Source organism: Parasteatoda tepidariorum, chromosome 9 (assembly GCF_982258835.1).
Source record: "Parasteatoda tepidariorum strain Cologne lab strain chromosome 9, Ptep-v5.0, whole genome shotgun sequence".
Taxonomy (NCBI): Eukaryota; Metazoa; Arthropoda; class Arachnida; order Araneae; family Theridiidae; genus Parasteatoda; species Parasteatoda tepidariorum.
Genome location: NC_141763.1, coordinates 61,397,768 through 61,417,798, shown reverse-complemented (window position 1 = coordinate 61,417,798; position 20,031 = coordinate 61,397,768). Strand labels below are relative to the sequence as shown.

The window sequence follows — 20,031 nt, the reverse complement described above, 5'->3', positions numbered from 1 at the left end:
TATGTTTTAAACACTAAACTTTACTTGTAAGCTTTATTTTTGAACAATTATCATTATGAAGGATGTTTTAATAATATCAAGAAATGGTATATAAATATTACGGGAAAATACCACTAAATAAGGGATAAGTTAAAAATTTATTGATAAGTGCCATTTTGTTTTATAACCATCGTTGAACAGCCGACCAAATTTTTTGGTTTAGGAATACTAATGTTCAACTCCGTAGTCTTGCAAGTTTGAACCCTATCCAGAAGACAAAGCAACTCCTGGATCAAGTATTTGGGAAAAATTTACCTTCGTGGAGGACTTTTTGATGGAACTAACACGCATTTGCGTTACAAGAGTGGAAAGCCCCGAAAACCTCCCACGGCCAGCCTGAAGGCAAGGGGACTCTAAAACATGATGCGTCTACCACTGAGGATATTTTATGTCAGCACTGCTGTCGGTGCTAGCCGGAGGCTAAAATCGTATCAACCAGCCATCGCTGGGATTCGAACCAGATCACCTCATTGGAAGGCTCTATCCCCTGAGCCATCATGTCTCGATAAGCACCATTATAGTTTATATTAATTTTATGATAAAAAAACAGCCAAAGATATATTTATCTTCCTTGTTAATTGATCACATCATGTTTTTTTCCGTCCTTTGAGAATATATAAAATGGTAGAGGCAATCATCTTACTTCCATTAATTTAACATAAAGTGGAAACATCTCATTTTATAGTTATTACATTATGTTAGCCACCCATATTCAAAGGATGATCTTGTATATTTTTTTGTTAATAACATTTGATTTTTAGCGAATCCGGTAAAGGGAGATTTTGGAGCACCAACAAATATGGAAATTCCACTAAACATTCCATAGCGCGGAAGAAGCGGGTTCTAATTTGTGCTATTTGTTCTTCGACTTGACCAGGAGTTATAAATTATATTTTGAGATAACTATATATGCCTGCTATATGTATTTATAACGACAAATGAAATAAGTAAATAAAATTAACATATAGATTTCTGCATTAATTGAACATTGTCCAGCTCTGGTGCGACGTAAATAAAGTACCAACCATTAATAGGGCCTTCATAGGAATTAATCATTGACATAATTGAAATTGAACTTTTCCAACGCATGCTCTTGACTAACGCTTTATTTTATGATAGTGTGACAGTTTTGTGTCATCGTCTTAAAATATTTCAATCGTTTAATAACTCTAAATTGCATTTATTAATTTATTGGTTTGCATACATGACAGCTTGTGTGTTCTTCTCAAATAGAAAGACAGACAGCATAATTCAGAGAAAGACAGCACCAAAATACATCCAGGTTTACGGCGGAATTTGAACCTGCTACAGATCGTTTGGTGGGTAATACCGCTCGGCCTAGGAGATCCCCCCTCTACGTTGAGTTAAGTTGATGACGATGAAGAGGATCTATGTTTCTCATTTTTACCCTCTTTGCCTCGAAAGGTCCCGCAGTGGACTGATCGTTAAGACACGGTTCCCAGCAGATCACCGAAGTCAAGCATCACTGGCTGCGGTCAGTGAGCGGGTGGGTGGCCACTTGGATCAGTCTGCGTAGGGACCGAGGGTGTGCGGTATTGGTCCTCGTTAAACTGTTCTACCGTAAAGTGCTCGACTTCGCGTGCAGGTCGTCGGGCTACCGAAGCAGGGGTGCAATCCCCTCTGCAGAGGATCAAAATTGTGATGGCTTGTCTTCGGATCATCCTCAGGGATGTTTCCCAGACCGTCGCTAATGGCCCATTGTGCAGCTCCAGTGCGACGTAAATTAACTACTACTACTACTACTTGCCTCGAAAGAGATGAATTTGAGTAGGGGCCTCCGTGGCCGAGCGGTATCGCCCGCCAAACACTCAGTTAAGCGTGGAGGTGGTGGGTTCGAATCCTGCCGTAACCCTGGATGTATTCTTTGTGATGTCTTTCTCTGTATTGTGCTATCTGTTCTGCTACTTGACAAAGGTTTATAAGCCTTAATTGAGCACACAAGCCTGCAAATGTATGCTGTACCAATAAACCAATGAAGTTGAGCAATCGTTAAAGTAGCCGAGCAGAGGAAAATTTCAGAGATCCAGAATGAAAAGCTGATTCATCCTACAGTTTGTAGCTCACAGAATTGCGAAAACAAATTTTGTGCTCTAATACAAATTTTGTGCTCTAATAGTTGGGCAACAGAAATATAAAATAAGCAAGATAGAAAAATTCTTAACTGGAACACACTTTTCCTCAGGTAATCGGAGTGGCTTCAGAAGTTAAAATTAAAAGTTACGATTCGTTTAGTTTAAGTAAAGCTTAAAAGAGTAGGATACACAGGTGTAAGTAAGAATAGGATTCATAGGTAATGGAATCGTTTAGATAAGCTTACAAAGAACACTTATTTTTTCAAAAAGTTTTCATTTGGGTCGTATTAACAACTCTAAATGATTAGTAGTTTTATTCATTTATTTAAATTACTTATTTTTACATTTACATGTGCAGATTAGTCTCCTCATTTTAAAATGCGGCTCGTCTAGATAAGAAGACACATACATTCACTGTTATGAACCCGCTACCTCTAGAATACAAAACCGTTAACAGCAAGAGGGCCAGGGTGACTTCTATTAGCAGTAATACCTCAGAAAAATCACTAAGGTGACCAGCGTCCTCAAAAAACTATAAAAACTGGCATCAAAATTTCTACAAGAACATTCAAAAACTCACCTCTTTACCTTTTGAAAAAAAAAATTCTGTTAGAGAATGTCTGCAAGGGACATCTGTTTTATGAATAATAATTTGGAATGATAAAGCAAGTAGTTTATCAAATATTTGTATGGAATTTTACTACCGGTTTCTTAGTTTCGTATGGACGATGATCAGTTTATAAACCTCTGACAGACTCCCCGCATACGAAATGGTGACTGATGCAATCAAATCTGTCGGGATCACTAAGTCCTCAAAGTTCACATAACAAATCAATACCTCCGGGGGTACTGTATCGGAGATTGATGGTGCTCTAGTTCAAGTCAAAATTAGGATCTCCTGGTGAATGGATGGTGTGTGAATGATTCCTCTTTGTAAAAAGGGGTGTGACGTATGCATGTTGTCTCCGGATCATCCTTTGAGATATTTCCCAGCCCGCCCATTGTTCAGATTTAGTGCTACGTAAATAAAAGTACCGTGCCGTACTGTCTCTAATGTGGCGTTAATTATCCAATCAAATCTACTAGTTCGAATACCGAATTAGCCTTGAGGGGATGTATCTTTATAATCTTCTTCTCTAAACTTGTGCTATCTCATCAAGACAAGAGTGAATAAGCCGTATTTTGTAAAGAGCAGACAAAACTTCACATATACGTGAAACAATAAGTAAATAAATACTGCTGATGCAAACACTGCATCATCTCCATATAGGTCAGAGAGCAAACAATGGTAATAATCACTCACTGAAATTCTTTACGGCTCTGAAATCACCAGAAACATTGTAGTAGAGTGGTGCAAGTAGGTTCTGACACCCAACCAGGAGTACTGGCAGGTAGTCAACCCTGGCCTATACATACAGTGACTCTACCGATATGCTGACAGAGTTAATATAACGAAATATTTAGCAAATACATTGCGTTGAGCCATAGTGACTAAAGGGAAAGAACATGATAGCTGGTGGATACGAATTCCGCACCCGGCTCCAACCAACAACAGTACTGACGCAAAATACCCTCAGAGGTAGACGGATCATGGGTTAAATGCTCCTTGCCGTCAGGCTAACCGTGAGAGGTTTTCCTCTTCATGTAACTCAAATGCGTGTTACTTACATCAAATAGTCCTGCACGAAGGCAAATTTCTCCCCATACTTGATCCAGGAGTGCCCTTGTCATCTGGTTTGGGTTCAAAATTACAAGTCTACGGAGTTGAATATTGGTAGTCGTAAACCCAAAATACCCCAGGCTGTTCAACGACGGTTATAAAATAAAATAAAATACATTACGTTAAAAAATAACTTCATGTTTGCATGCAATATCCAGGATCAAGTTGTATTAGTTTATTTGTGGCTATATTTATCAGCAGATAGTAAATAATACAGCAACCAAGGAAAATGGAATAATATTAGAGGCTTACTAATCTACTTTAATTTTTTTTTTACTAATGGCAGGCACTGAACTACTTTCATTTTCCATGAATTGATCCAAAGTTTTATTCTGGTGCGGTGTTTTATGTTTTTCAGTAATTTCGGAAGCATTTACTGGTACTATTGTCGTTCCACTAAATGCTCTGAAGCATTAAGGTTGCAGGTTCAATTTTCATCGTTGTATTTTTGGGTTTTCTTTTTCTACCTGTTCTTTCCCCGCACTAAATTCAGTATCGTACCCAGGTTTTTAAGGTCAAGTATTCGTAACCGTGACAGTTGAAGGTGGAATCTGATTACGCAACTCGCTGGTATTCTTGGAACAAGTTCTCAGCATTTTAGTCGAACGAAATATATTTACAGAATTCGGATTTAGTGTGCGCTAGTCTACTTCAAATATATTTGTGTTTTTTTGAACTTCCTATTAATAATATGTCGCAAGATAGAGAGAATGCCCCTTCTGAAGACATTATGGTGCCAGAGATTTCGTCATCTACCTCTGACATTTCTGAAACGAGAGCTCACCATTCTTCAGATGATGTGATGGTGGCGACTGTGGACAGTAGTGTTGCATCACCAATATCGCAAGAAGTGGATGATGACAATTCCGATGATCTGATAGTTGAGGCTGGGGACAGTAATGATGCATCTCCCTCAATATCGGAAGAAGTCTCAGAAGAATGTTCAAATGCAAGTGATATGATTGTCGGGACTACTGGCAATAATGAGGGATCATCATCAATGTCACAAGAAGTTGATGATGAAAGTTCCAATACGGGTGAATTTATGATCGAGACTCCAGACAGTGACGATACATCATCAATGTCACAAGAATTCGTTGATGAGTATCCAAATGGAGGTGATATGAGGGTCGGGACTAAGGAGGACAGTAATGATGCATCACCAATATTCGATGAAGTCGCTGAATGTTCAAATACAGAAAATATTGGTACTGTGGAAGACCACAGTATTGCTGGAGAAATCAGTGAATTGGTATTGACAGTATCCATTGCGAATCCCGAGGATCTCCCATGTTCAGAAGACTACAATATTTCTTCTCCAGTTACTCCTCCGACGCAGATGGACACTTCCAGTTTGTCTGTCGATCAAACTAAACAAACAGAAGACAGCAAAAATAACATTTCGTTATCTCCATCAAAGAGACGTCACTTATCTTCGAAACAGGAACCTGAATCCAAAAAACCTAATACTTCGAAAGAATCGGACGAGGAATTGTCAGTCTGTAACTATGACGTAAAACTTGAAGAAAATCTTGCTCTTCAGTCCCCAGTAGATTTACCGGAATGTGTTGCTGAAGTTGTGCCTCAAAGTATGAGAGATCCTGTACTCGGTGATTTAGAACCTAAAACAGACACTCGTGAAGGTTCTACAGTATCAAATGATTCCAATAAAACCCCAATATGCGAAGTACCACCTATATCAGGTCAAAAAAATCCCACAAAAGAAATCCGCAAAGAAAAGCCGGAATGTGTTGCTGAAGTTGTGCCTCAAACTATGAGAGATCCTGTACTCAGTGACTTAGAACCTAAAATAGACACTCACGAAGGTTCTACAGTATCAAATGACTCCAATAAAACCCCAATATGCGAAGTACCGCCTATATCAGGTCAAAAAAATCTCACAAAAGAAATCCGCAAAGAAAAGCCGGAATGTGTTGCTGAAGTTGTGCCTCAAAGTATGAGAGATCCTGTACTCGGTGACTTAGAACCTAAAACAGACACTCGTGAAGGTTCTACAGTATCAAATGAATCCAATAAACCCCCAATATGCGAAGTACCGCCTATATCAGGTCAAAAAAATCTCACAAAAGAAATCCGCAAAGAAAAGCCGGAATGTGTTGCTGAAGTTGTGCCTCAAAGTATGAGAGATCCTAAACTCGGTGACTTAGAACCTAAAACAGACACTCGTGAAGGTTCTACAGTATCAAATGAATCCAATAAAACCCCAATATGCGAAGTACCGCCCATATCAGGACAAAAAAATCTCACTAAGGAAATCCACAAAGAAAAGCCTAAATTCTCAGCTTTCTTTAATAACATACGACTTACTTGGGAAACGCTCATGGAAGAATCTAGTGACCAAGCCATAAATTTAAGTTCCAGGGATATTCCATCTGGATCGAAAGATACAAGCCAAAGGCCATTTCAATACAAAGAAGCCATTGGTGGAAAATCTCAATTTGAAACAGTATCTGCTGGTCATCAACCACCACAAGAGTCTACGAGTTCTGAAATTTCTAAACACGCGGAACAAAGTGATTTAATTAGGGATACAGCACAAAATTCGTTCCCAATCCTTTTACCTGTTGAGATTCAACCACTTACACGAGATAATTTCATTCCAGAACTTGAGTCTCTTGTAGCCGAGTATTTGAAGGACATGCAGACAGAAACGGATGAACCCATCGTTGAAGAGCAATTGAGAACATTCCAAATACAATACATCGAAGCCATCAATGAATTTCAAGGTGCTTTGGAACAGACATTTTCTCGCATTCAAAATTTGGAGCTTTCCCCAGACATGAATGTATCGTCTTTAGAAATGATCTCATCCGACTTGTTGATAGCAGCGGTTCGTGTTGAAAAAGTATGGCGAGAGTTTAAAGTGTTGCTTGCTGAAAACTCAGACTCCATTAATGTGATAAATATGACGCAGCATCGTACTCGATGTCTTCAATATTTTGATAAGTTTATACTTGAAATTTTAAGGTACATTTACACCCTTCCAGAAGATAATCCTAGAGAATCTGAATTTTAAATTTTTTTTGGTAATATTTATGTGCAATTTCGTCAAGCATTTATTAATTTCAGGTATTGTAAATGCTTATATTTGGTTCTGTTTGAAGTAATGACAAATTTTTTAAATTGAAATTTGTAATGTGCTTCCAAACTATCATAGCCGTGAGGTGCAAGTCGAAAAATAATCTTTTTGAAAATTTTATTTGTCTATAGTGTTCTGTTTTCTCCTGTAGGATTAGATACTGTTCTAAAGAAATAAGATATCTAAATTCTCCGGACATTTATGTACAATTTTGTAATGCATTTATCAATTTCGGATATTGTTTATGCATGCATTTGATTTTAATTGAAAAAGAAATATTGACGATTTTTAAATAGAAACGTTTAATAAATACTCCTAAGTATCATAATGCATTAAAAGAAAAATGTTAATTTCAAATTTTTATTAGTCCATAATATATGTTCAAATTGTTGATTCCTGTAGAAGTAGATACTAGCCAAAAGAATTAAGATATCTAAATTCTTCGGACATTTATGTACAATTTTGTCATGTATTTTATCTACATAAGATATTATTAGTGTTTGTTTTATTTTAATTAAAAAATGCTTGTAATAAATTTTAAATGAAAGCAAGTTTTTAAAATTGTCAAGTAATATAACTATGTGGTTTTAATAGAAAAATAATCATTTTTAAACTTTTCTGTTAACGATAAATGTACGAATTGAAAGAATCTGTAAGAGTTTACAATATGCTAACGAATCAAAACATCTTAATTCTACAGAATTTTATGTGCAATTTTATTATGTATTTATCAATGTCAGATATTGTTAGTGTATATATTTGATATTAATTGAAGGAAAATAACTATTGACACCTTTTTAATAGAAATTTTTAATAAATATTCTGAACTATCATAACTTAGCGTTTTTTTTAACTGTGTGATATGGTACTTTTTTGTAATAGTAGCAAAGGCTCATTATTTTCTTATCTATAATGAAGATTCGAATTGTGATTGATTGTTCCTGTAGTTAGTCCCTTATTTATTTCTTTTAATAACAAAAGGCATTCAGAGAGAATTTTCTGTGTTTTTCTTCTGGTATAGCATTTATTTCTGAAACTAAAAACTTCAGTCTAAAACAAATTTTCTGCAGTTATAAATTTTAATGACTGATTGCAAATAACGTTACATTTTGAGTATCTCAGGTATAAATTGCAGCAAACAGCTCTTTATTACAGAGGTTATGTAAGATTTTTTCAATTTAAGTTACAAATAAGAAAACTATTTGTTTTATTTAAATGTAATAAAGTTGTATTTTTAGTTATAACAAAATTCAATGTCTAGGCTGTGCATGTAAGTTAGGTAAAAAAATAAACGGACCTCCCTGAATAACTTTTGATCTGATGATCTGATCTTTACGTTCTAGGACTCAATCTTAAAGGTTTGAGGAGGAGACCTCAAGTATGCTACTTAATTAGGTACTTTAAAGTACTTTCTTCGAATAAAGAAGTCTTTTTTTTTTCAAGGATTCAGAATTCTGATCTCCAAAATAAAGGGAGTAGCCGGAATCTGGGAGATTTCCAATAGTTTGGTCCGGAAAGCGAAGGCTCGAAGTTTGAACCCCTCAATGCCAATTTTATTTTTAGTGTTTTTCATCATATCTCAAAGATAATATATCCAAAGATAATCCCTTTCGAAATGTAACTTTTATTAAATATTTATTATCTTTTTTATAATTTTACTTAATAGGGAAAAAATTGAATTATGAAGTAAAAAATTCTTCACATAATTTTAAAAAATGTAATTTTAAATTGCAAAATAGAAAATTTGAGCGGAATTGGCCGAATAGATCTTGAGAAATCTAATTTTAAAAATACGACTTTTTCAATTGTACGGTAGAGTTAGTGTAGTCTGGAATTTTTAAGTAATTCTTGGAGTTTCTTCCCTTTGATTATATAGCGGGGAAACATTTTTTTTTCAGTTTTATTTCTACAAGTGCTTAATCTTACCAAATTCGGGTAAGAGGGTTTCAAATCGGAAAGCAACATTTTTTTCAAAAATATTTTTAGTTTATTTTTATTTGAATGCTGAATTTTATGAAGAATGCATAAGTTTATATAAAATACATATTAACTTTTCCAGCTCCTTTTGAAAATAACACACCCCAAAAATTTTTTTATTGTATCACATCATAAACTGATATGTATTATCGCCTTCTTCAAACCACTTTCTACGTAGCAGAGAAGTGGGGACAAGTGAATTTAAAAAATAAAAAAAAATTTCCGGTTCAGAGTCTGATATTAAATATCATAAAAACTGGTTTGTAAGAGAAAAACAGATCGCAACCTTGAAATTAGCAATGCTAACGTATCTAATTTTTGTTTAAGAAAAAAGTAATCTAACAGTAAAAAATTGTTCCCCAGTATAATGGAAGGTGTTACAAAACATTAAACAAAGACATATATTTCAATAATACAGAGTTGCATCCATTTTTAAATGAACGACGCAAGTAACTACTAAGAAATTTGAAAACTGATTTCATGACGCACTTTATTTAAATGCATTTCAGTGAACTTTTAAAATATTAAGAGTTTTTATTTCATGGAATTTAGAAGGATATAGGAATTTGATAAAACTAAATAAAATACTTTAACTGTCAAACATTGAAACTGTTTCGTAATCTTCGAAAATGTTTCCGTAATCTTTATTTGCAATACGCATTTTTCAATCCATTGGCGTTTATAATCTTCAAACATTAATCTTGTAGTAATAAATGAAACACGCGACTGAAAAATATACACTTTTGTGTGTTTGTTCAGTTAAATTCCAACGTAAACACATTTAGATAATTGATAGAACAAACATCAGCCTAGAAACTATTTGTTCTTCTCAATCGTTGGTCATATTTGAAATAATAAAAATTCAAGCAGACTATTTAACAGTAAAGGTATACACAATTGTTTTTCGAAACTTTTTCACCGAATGGGGAAAAAGCTACAACTTAAAACCCTTGGGCAGAATTTTTCGGGCTTTCTGTGACAAATTTCCATAGCACTAATTTTTTGCTTTAAGATACTTTTAACTATAACAATCACTAGTTTAAAGTAACAGAAACGTTTCGTTTACAGAAGAAAGTATAGAATAAAAATGCATAAAAATTTTTAATTGCAATTTTTTTTTTATGTCTACTATTATAGGCGATATTCTCGCATCTTGTAGGCGGAAAAATGCACTAATTATTTCCTCTTCGAATTTTGTAAATCTTTATACAAATTAAAATTCGTAAATAAATTAAACTATAATAAATTAAAATTCGTGCATAAGTTCTAAATCGTAAAATCCGTACAAATTACTCCGAAAATAAGGATCGACTACGAAATCTCGCGAATAGGAATCTTTAAAAAAAGATAATCAAATAAGTGTATGTAAAACACGGTGATCTTTAAAGGGAAAAAAATGAAAGAACATTTCTAGAGAAAACTAATTTTTAAACTTTCGCGATTTTTGAATTTTTCTTATTTTTTTATATTATTAATTTCGAATTCCAGCTGAAGGAAGAACATTACAGATTTTTTTAAAAAAAATCTCAAATGATAATAGAAAAATCATGATTATTTCTTTCCCCTCTGACGAGCAAGAAAGAAATCTTTAAGAAAAAGAAGAAGAAAAAAACATTTTTCGAAAAATTATGCAGAAAGGAAAATCTAATTTTTTTCTTTCCCAAATAAAGAATCTTTCTGCAAAAACTTTGTAACGTTCTGCGACAATGTCACAGTGTTGCCGCAATTCTGCACGGGGAACTAAGGTACCTAACACTAAGGTAAAGCTCTAAATTTAAACTATATATACCATCTGGCAATAAAGAATTTTAAACAGATAAATATCTTAACTATTTAAAAAGAATCGCTAGTTTGGTGAAATTTTTTCCATCTAGATGTAAAGCATTAAACTTTAGATGCAGATTTTTCATCTAACATACTTTTCATACTTGTTTATAATTTTGTATTAATTTATGTCAAAAAAAGTGAAAAATATATCAAGAATTTTAATAAATTATGGTTATGATATACAGCATGCGACACCGCTGTCTTTTCTGTATTAAAGGTAAAATCTTCCAGACACAGCTCACGACCAAACTGTAATTTTTCAAACAAGAGCTATTTACGTTATTTGGATCTAAGAGAAACATTTATTCCTCGTTGAAATTTCTTTAATTTACAAAATCAATTATTGATAAATTTTTGATTATGGATGGAAAAAAAAAATTCCAATTTTTTTGTATTTTATATTTTAGTACAAATATAATTCCGATGTTGTAACAGAAATTTTTGTAACTATCAGACTGATTTTCATAATTCAAAAATACCAAAAAATATTTTTACTTGTAACTAGAGTGTTAGATCAAAGGGACACAGCTGTATCATCAGCTGTCCCAAAGGTACAAAGATTGGCGAAAATTGACCTAACAGTTATGAATAGCTATTACAGACTCATAACAGTTATGAAATAGCATAATATTTGCTCAAAAGCGTTAATTCATGCAATGGTTGAGCCTTCGAAAAATAGCATTATATACTGTTGACAAAAAACCCGGTTTCAATCGCATATCACAACCTCTTTGAGTCTTTACGGCTGCCACGATTCCAATGCTCTTTAATGATATTTCCACATTTTTTTCTGTTCGTTCAACTTATCAGTTTCTAACTAGCTAAATTTTATTAGCTTGAATGTTTAATGTAATTTATATAGGTTCTATATATTTCCACGTGTGTTTCTTTTGTTCTAAAATTTGCAGTTTAGAAAAAGATTTGAAAAAAAATAAATAACGAAATTAACAATGATGACAACCAAATTACGACGATTCATAAGAATGAACCGTGATTGCTCAGGGGATAGAGCGTTCGCCTTCAAATGAGGCGAACCGGGTTCGAATCTAAGCGATGACTGGTCGATATAAATTTCGCATCCGGCTTGCACAGCCCACAGTGCTGACGTGAAATATTCTCAGTGGTAGACGGGTCCATTTTATTATAGTAATTTCGAAATGTAATAATTTTTTTTCATAATACGGTCGAGCAAATTTTTAATTGTAACGTAGGCAAGTTTTTACATCGTTTTCAGCTATGTCAATTTAAAGATCTAAATATGCGATAACTAAGCCCGGTGGTTTTTAAGCTCTTTAATTTAAAAATAAAGCCATGTTTTGAATTTTGAATTTTTTGCAAACTATTCTATTAAGCCCGTTGGGGGATAGAGCGTTCGCCTTCCAATGAGGGGAACAGGGTTCAAATCCCAACGATGGCTGGTCGATATGAATTCCGCATCCGACTTGCACCGCCCACAGTGCTGACGTGAAATATCCTCAGTGGTAGATGGGTCATGGGTTAGAGTCCGCTTGCCGTCAGACTAACCATGGGAGGTTCTCGCAGTCTTCCTCTCCATGAAACTCAAATGCAGGTTAGCTCCATCAAAAAGATCTCCACGAAGGCAAATATCTCCCAATACTTGATCCATCAGTTGCCTTGTCTTCTGGATTGGGTTCAAAATTACAAGGCTACGGAGTTGAACATTAGTAGTCGTAAACCCATAAAATTGGGTCGGCTGTTCAACGACGGTTGTAAAATAAAATAAAAATTCATAAGAATAATTCTAATGCAGCTGGAATAAAAAATAATTTTTAATTGTTAAAATCTTAATTTTATTTTGAGTTTTATCAACTATTGGCGTTATGGGAATTTTGGATTTAAAAATAAAGCACAAAGTTATCCCTTAAGATTTAAAAAAAAAAAAACTTTTTTCAAGCTAATAAAAATGGTCGTTTCATTTTTGTGGATACAGCATGCATATAATTTCTAATCAAACGAAAGAACTAGAAAAGAATGCTTTTAATGTTTCGTGCAGAATTACACAGGTGTGTTTAATTTCCGAAAATGGAATTTACATCACTACTTATATAATGTAATATCATGCAATTTGAAATTACAAACTGAAACTATAAATCTTTTAACGAAAGTGCTCATATAAAAGGGAGCTGGACATATTTCAAATTAGCATTGCGTCAAGCCCTTTTTCAAGGATCAACATGGATTGGTTTACTCGTTTTAGACTTTCTTTTCTTATGTCGATATTCACTCATAGCATGATTGCACTGGGACAAGCTTCGCCATGGTCAAGCTTTAGAAATGCTAACGCTTTCGTGGAATCGTTTTTGGAAAGTGTTAGCCAAAGTGGCGCTTTTACGCAACATCAACTTGATGACATGGATTCCATTGGCGAGACTATAGTAAGAGCTATGAGTGTTTTGGGAGGAAATGAAACTCCCAGCAAATTGCTAGCTTTGAACACCGCCTTTGCCTCTGCTGTAGCTGAAATCGCTATATCGGACTCAGGAGGACAAAATGTTGAAGAAACTACTGATGCTATAGCGAATGCATTGAGTTTGGCATTCTATGAAACAACTGGCAAAAGAGATGATACATTTGTAAATGAAATGAAAAGTCTAATAAACGCGTTTGCAGATGCTTCAGCAAATGCTATTGTTCATGAACCTGCTAACAGCATGTCTGCTTCAGCAAAAGCAACAGCTGCAACGTCTGCACAAGAAATGAAAACAAATGTACCGGTTAAAACTGGAAGACAAAGAACCGAAGCTTCAGCATCAGCAGTTGCTTCTGCAGCTGAACTTAGAGAGAAACGCCCGGACTCCAATTTACTAACCACACCATTAACGCTAAACAGATCCGGTAAAGGTCCAGTAAGAACAGCGGGTAGTCCTGAAAAGAATGACCGTGGAACTAGTAGACCTGCTATTACACGACTTCTAGCACCAACTGAAGCAGCTGATAATCCAAGAAGAAATGTTGAGCCTAGGAAATATACACAGGAAAGAGTTCCATCTGCAGATCTTTCGGCAAGACTTAAAGATTCTGGTCCAAGTGGGTATAAACCTAGTAATAATGGACCAAGAGAAGCTGAACCTGGGTATGCTTTAGCCACAGCTTCCGCAACAGCAACAGAAGAAGAATATAGTCCTAAAGAACCAGATAGAGTTCCCGTTGCAGAATTCACAAATCGTGGTCCAAGTGGATATAGGCCTAGTGACAATGGCCCAAGAGGAGCAGAACCCGAGCGAGCTTCAACTACAGCTTCTGCTACAGCAACATTAAGGGAATATAACCCCAGAAGAAATGAAATGACAGGAGTTCCAGCATCAGATCCCGATTCAAGACCCACAGATTCTGGTCCAAGGGGAAATAAACCTAGTGTAAATGGCCCAGGAGAAGCTGAACCTGTGGAAGCCCTAACCTCAGCATCCGCTACAGCAACAGGAAGGGAATATAGTCCTGAAGGAAATGTAGAAACAGATAATGTTCCCGCTGCAAGATCCACAAATCGTGGTGGTCCAAGTAGATATAAACCTAATGACAAAGGCCCAAGAGAATCAGATCCCAAGAGAGTTTCAGCCGCAGCTTCTGCTACAGCAAGAGAGAGAGAATATAGCACTGGAGAAAATGAAGAACCAGACAGAGTTCCAGCTAAAGATCTCACTGAAGGACCCACAAATTTTGGTCCAAGTGTGTATAAACCTAGTGATAAAGACTCAAGAGGTGCAGAACCAGCGAAAGTCTTAGCCACAGCTTCTGCTACAGCAGTAGGAAGAGGACTACTTCCTGGAGGAAATGAAATTACAGAAAGAGTTCCAACAGCAGATCCTGATTCAAGACCCACAAATTCTGGTTTAAGTGGATATAAACCTATTGACAATGGGCTAAGAGAAACCGAAACTGGGGAAGCTTCAGCTACAGCAGCAGTAAGGGAATACAGTCCTGAAAGAAATGAAAAGCCAGACAGAGTTCCTGCTGCAGGATCCACAAATCGTGGTCCAAGTCGATATAAACCTAGTGCTATAGGCCCGAGAGAAGCAGATCCTACCAGAGTTTTAGCCACAGCTTCTGCTACAGTAAGAGCAAGAGAATATACCCCTGAAAAAAATGAAGAGCCAGACAGAGTTCCAGAAGCAAACTCCGCATCAGGACCTACAAATCATGATCCAAGTGGATATAAACCTAGTGATAATGGCTCAAGAGAAACCGAACCTGAGGAAGCCTTAGCCACAGCTTCCGCTACAGAAAATGAAGAACCAGATAGATTTCCGGTAACAGATGCCGCAGAACGTAATCCAAATGGTTTTAAACCTAGAGATGAAGGCCCAAGAAGAGCTGAACCAAGGAAAGCTTTATCTACAGCTTCTGCTACAGCAACAGGAAGAGAATATAGTTCTAGAGAAAATGAAATACCAGACAGAGTTCCAGTAGCACATCCCGTTTCAGGACTCACAGATCATGGTCCGATTGATCAAAGAAATGATGGTTATGACTCAAGAGAAACAGAACCTGAGGTAGCTTTCGCCACAGCTTCCGCCATCGCAAAAGAAAGAAAATATAGTCCTGGAGGAAATGAAATTATTTCCGAACCTGTTGAATATGAACCACGCAGAGTTACAGCAACTCCTTACTCAAAATCAGCAGATCATGATCCAAGTGGACAAGGGCCTGGTGATTATGGCCCAAGAGGAACAGAACCTGAGAAAGTTGCAACGGTAGCTTCCGCTGCAGCAACGGTAGGGAGTGTTGGTCCTGAAGGGTTTGAACCAGTTATTACCAGGCCTGATGAACCTAGACAAAGTAGTTACGCTCCGGTAAAATCTGGTGTAGCATCAGCAGCTGCTTCAGCCGTCTCAGCTGTTGGACGCAGTAGTCCAGTCTATGAACCCAGCGATTCTAATGATTATCCCACAGATGGAATAGGATCTGAAGCAGTCACTTCAGCGGTAGCAACTGATGAACCTGATAAATATAAAAGCTATGAAACTAGAGCTGTTAGTGATTCATCTGCGACAGCTTCTGTAATACCCGAAAGAAGACTTAGACCTATTAGGTATGAGCCTAACGATATTATTGCCTCATCTGCGTTAGCAGCAGCTTCAGCTCTGTCTAAATCTGCTGCGGGAAGAAGAATCTCCTCTACTACGTCAAATTTAGTTTCTAGTAAACCTGATAATGTTTCAAATATTTCTAAAGCTTTAGCAAGTGTAATTTCTCAAGTAATCGCCACCAATACGAGTGCTTCAGGCTGTGATGTGCTTGTTCAAACACTTTTTGAAATTGTTACAGCTTTGATACATGTCCTTAGATATGCTCGTATTGGAAATATCAATTATGACGATTTAAGCGAAACTACTCGAATGGTAGAGCAGTCAATTTATGAAATATTTGGTTGATCTTTAAAATTATATTTTTAATGATAATATACAATGCACTGCAACGGGCACTTCAACGAACACAATTTTCGCATTTATAAAGAATAATTCGAAAATTGACCCATCATTGATTTATTCAACTAATTGTTCTACAGCTTAAACCTAGCGAAGGACATCCGTTAGCTTTCCCTTTAGAATAAAACTTTTTTCGTTACGAACCTCTTCAGATATAGTTTGAATACGATAAGGGTGCAAGAGTTCATTCCTTCAGTTTAAACAAAACTATACCTCTACAGGAATAGTTTTGTTTAAACTGTGGGAATGAACTCTTGCACCCTTTTGAAATTCAATAAATTAAAATTTTTATATTGATTTTAAACGTGATTAACTTTTTATTTTGAAAGCATTCAAATAATACTTAGGTTTCATCTTTTCTAATTCATACACCGAGCACAAAGCTAATATGCGATATATTTCAAATTTAATATATGATTAACGAAAGTATTTGCTTAATAGAAGTATAGTAGGAGATAAAGCGTTAAAAAAAATGTAAGAAAAAATTTTACAAAAATTATAGAAATTTGAAACTAAATGTTTTTTTGTTTACATATATATTTAGAAAAATTTATAATTTTCTTAAGAAGTTTTAAAAATTAAATGATATTAATAATGCAATTTTTTGTCGAATGTCGTTGGCATTAATTAAAGTCTTGAAATTGTGCGTAATGAATGACAATTCTTGAAAAGATTATAGAAATTTGAAACTAAATTTTTTTTGGTTACATATTTATTTAGAAAAATTTTGATTGAAGCATGATTTTCATTTAATTTTCTTAAGAGTTTTTAAAATTTAAATGTTATTAATATTGTATTTTTTTTTCAAATGTTCTTGAAATTAATTGAATTTTTGAAATTCTTTGTATTTAGTAGTATTAAATTCTTGAAATTGCTTATAATTAGTGACATTAAATTCTTGAAACTGTTTGTGATTCATGTAATTAAATTCTTGAAAGCAGTTGTAAAGATGTTTTTCAAGATTGCAATAAATAAACGAAAATAGCTTACAAATCTGGACCAGCATTTCTCAAATGGTGTTCCGCAGAACCTTAGGGTTCCATAGAAGAGTCACAGGAATTCCAAGAGTTTAAATTTTTTAATTCAGTAATAATGCTTGGAACTTGTAATTATATTTATATCATAGCAATAATTTATCTGATAGTTTGATTATTTTTACGAAATTAAGTAAAATGCCAGTAAAAAAAGAAATGGCAAAATTCATAAAAAATAGCATTAATATTTCTCGCTGAACTTTGCTATTCAAAATAAACCAAATTCTATTCAAAATATGACCAAATTCTTGAATGATTCTCTGATAATATTCTCAACATTTATAGGAGTCATTTTTCGAAAACCATAATTCAGCTTATTTTATTCAGTTTGTAGCTAATGAATGCACCAAAAATAAATTCAAAAATGGAATAGAGGCTCACGAACTGGAACTGTTTGACGTAAAACTTATTTTATTTGTTATAATTAATAAAACGGCTATTGAAAAAAAATTTAATTCTTCACTTTAAATGTTATCAAATAATTAGTAGTCTTTCTTTAGTCAATATGCTCACGGCTGCTATTAAATTTTATTTATATGTTTGGGGTTCCACCAAAAGATGCTTGACCAATTAAGGTTCCACAGCTGTAACACATTAGGAACACAGATCGAAACATGACGTTAAATAAAAATGACGTTTTGATTTACTAATTCATCATTGCATAGCTCAAACTACTGAAGCGAGAAACATGAAATTTGGACTATGGGTTCCTCGTACGGCTATCTGAACCTGAACCTAAAATTGAACCCATCTAGAAAATGAAAGAACTGCTGGATCAAGTAAAGGGAGAAATTTTCCTTTGCGGAGGACTTTTTAATGGAACTAACCCTCATTTGCGTTACATGGAGAGGAAAACCACGAAAACCTCCCACGGTTAGCTTGACCACAAAAAGACTTTAACACACGATCTGACTACCATTGAGGATATTTTACGTCAGTACAGTGATCGGTGCGACCCAGGTACAGAGTTTTTATCTATCAGCCATCACTGAGATTCAAACCCGGTTCACAGCATTGGAAGGTGAATGCTCTTTCCCCAGAGCCACCAAGGCTCGACAGGTACTAATTGAAATAAAATAAAAATAAGTCATGCATGAAAAAGCTAAATCAATGCAGAAATAGTACTAATTCGCTTGGAAGTAACTTAAAAATTCGCCCTGCTATTATTCTCTTCAATGATACTTAATTAATTTTGATAATCGACACTACTCATATTATGCTAAGTAAAATAAGTTGTGGTAAGAGTTACATGTATGGTAAGTTTTAATACGTATCACGTTCGCATATACAGGTACAAAGTATTATATATATCTTCCGCGGATGATTAAAGTTGTGATCACATGTATTTCGAGCATAATCAGTGATCTTTCCTAGGCCGTCGCCAATAGCCCATGGTACAGTTCAAACGCGACATGCTACTATTACTTAATAATTCCCTATATAAATCTAGGGGCCATCCTGGTCAAGTGATCTAGTCCTTCCAGAAAGCGCTCTGTTGCTTTGAGGTGACGGATTGGAATCCAGCCTGGACGTATATTTGTGATATTCTTCCCTAGTTTGTGCTATCTGCTTTTCTACTTGACAAATTAGCCGTATTTAGTAACAGGCATACAAACCAGCATATGTATGAGTTAAATTAAATAGATAAATAAATAAAACTCCCACATAGATTTAAAAGTTTGTGTGCTCGAACGATTAATATCCCTTAGCTATTGGGAAGGTAGATACTTTAGTTACACCGCACTAGAGCTGCACAATGGGATATTGGAGACGATATGGGAATCATCCCTCGGGATGATTCGAAGACATGCCATCGCAATTTTATTCTCTGCAGAGGGGATGGCTCCCCTGAGTCTAGATATTGGGAAACAAGTAACACAAATTAGAGTCCCGCAGTGTCCTGATCGTTAAGACACGGTTCCCAGCAGATCACCGAAGTCAAGCATCACTGGCTGCTGTCAGTGTGCGGGTGGGTGACCACTTGGATCAGTCTGCGTAGGAACTGAGGATGTGCGGTATTGGTCCTCGTCAAACTGTGCTACCGTAAAGTGCTCGACTTCACGCGCAGGTCGTCGGGCTACCGAAGCGGGGGTGCCATCCCCTCCGCAGAGGTTCAAAATTGTGATGGCATATCTTTGGATCATCCTCCGGGATGTTTCCCAGACCGTCGCCAATAGCCCATTTGCAGCTCTAGTGCAACGTAAATTAACAACAACAGCACAGATTAAAGAGGAGCATTACAAAGAAACATTCAGTGTTATGGTGAGAATCGAACCTGATATCAATTCCGCGTCATTGTGCTTGGCTGTGAAATGATAATAATCATACCACAACCTTATGACCCTCTCTGCCAGACGTTGTGTTTTGTTCAGTTTAAAGCTAAAGCATTATATGCTACCTCAGAGAATATAGAAATAGATTAAAATAGTTTTAAGTTTGACAGGATAAATGGCCTCTACAATTGAATATTCAAATCTATTATCAAATTAATGACCCGTAGACACATTTATTTATTCATTTATTGGTAAGCATACATGGAGGCTTGAGCGCGCGCTTAATTACATAAGCACGATTATAAGCATTTATCCAATAGAAATACGGATAATACAATTCAGAGTAAGGCAGCACAAAGAAACATCCAGGGTTACGGCGGGATTTGAACCCGCTACCTCCTCGATACATCGACAATACAATTCCAATTAACGAAAATGGGATGAGCACAGTCTCCAAAAATAAATTGGACGTAAATATTTTATGTAAGTTTCCAGATCTTTCAAAGTTTTGTTTTTCTTAT

At 35.5% G+C, this 20,031-nt stretch overlaps 1 protein-coding gene across 1 annotated transcript; it reads left to right on the top strand.

The window, feature by feature from the left end:
• The first annotated feature begins 10,046 nt into the window (after window positions 1–10,046).
• LOC147804106 (uncharacterized) lies at window positions 10,047–16,378 on the top strand. The gene has a single exon (XM_087151986.1). It carries the CDS (start codon window positions 12,952–12,954, stop codon window positions 16,147–16,149), a length of 3,198 nt encoding a protein of 1,065 aa, XP_087008112.1. The 5' UTR covers window positions 10,047–12,951; the 3' UTR covers window positions 16,150–16,378.
• Window positions 16,379–20,031: the final 3,653 nt, after the last annotated feature.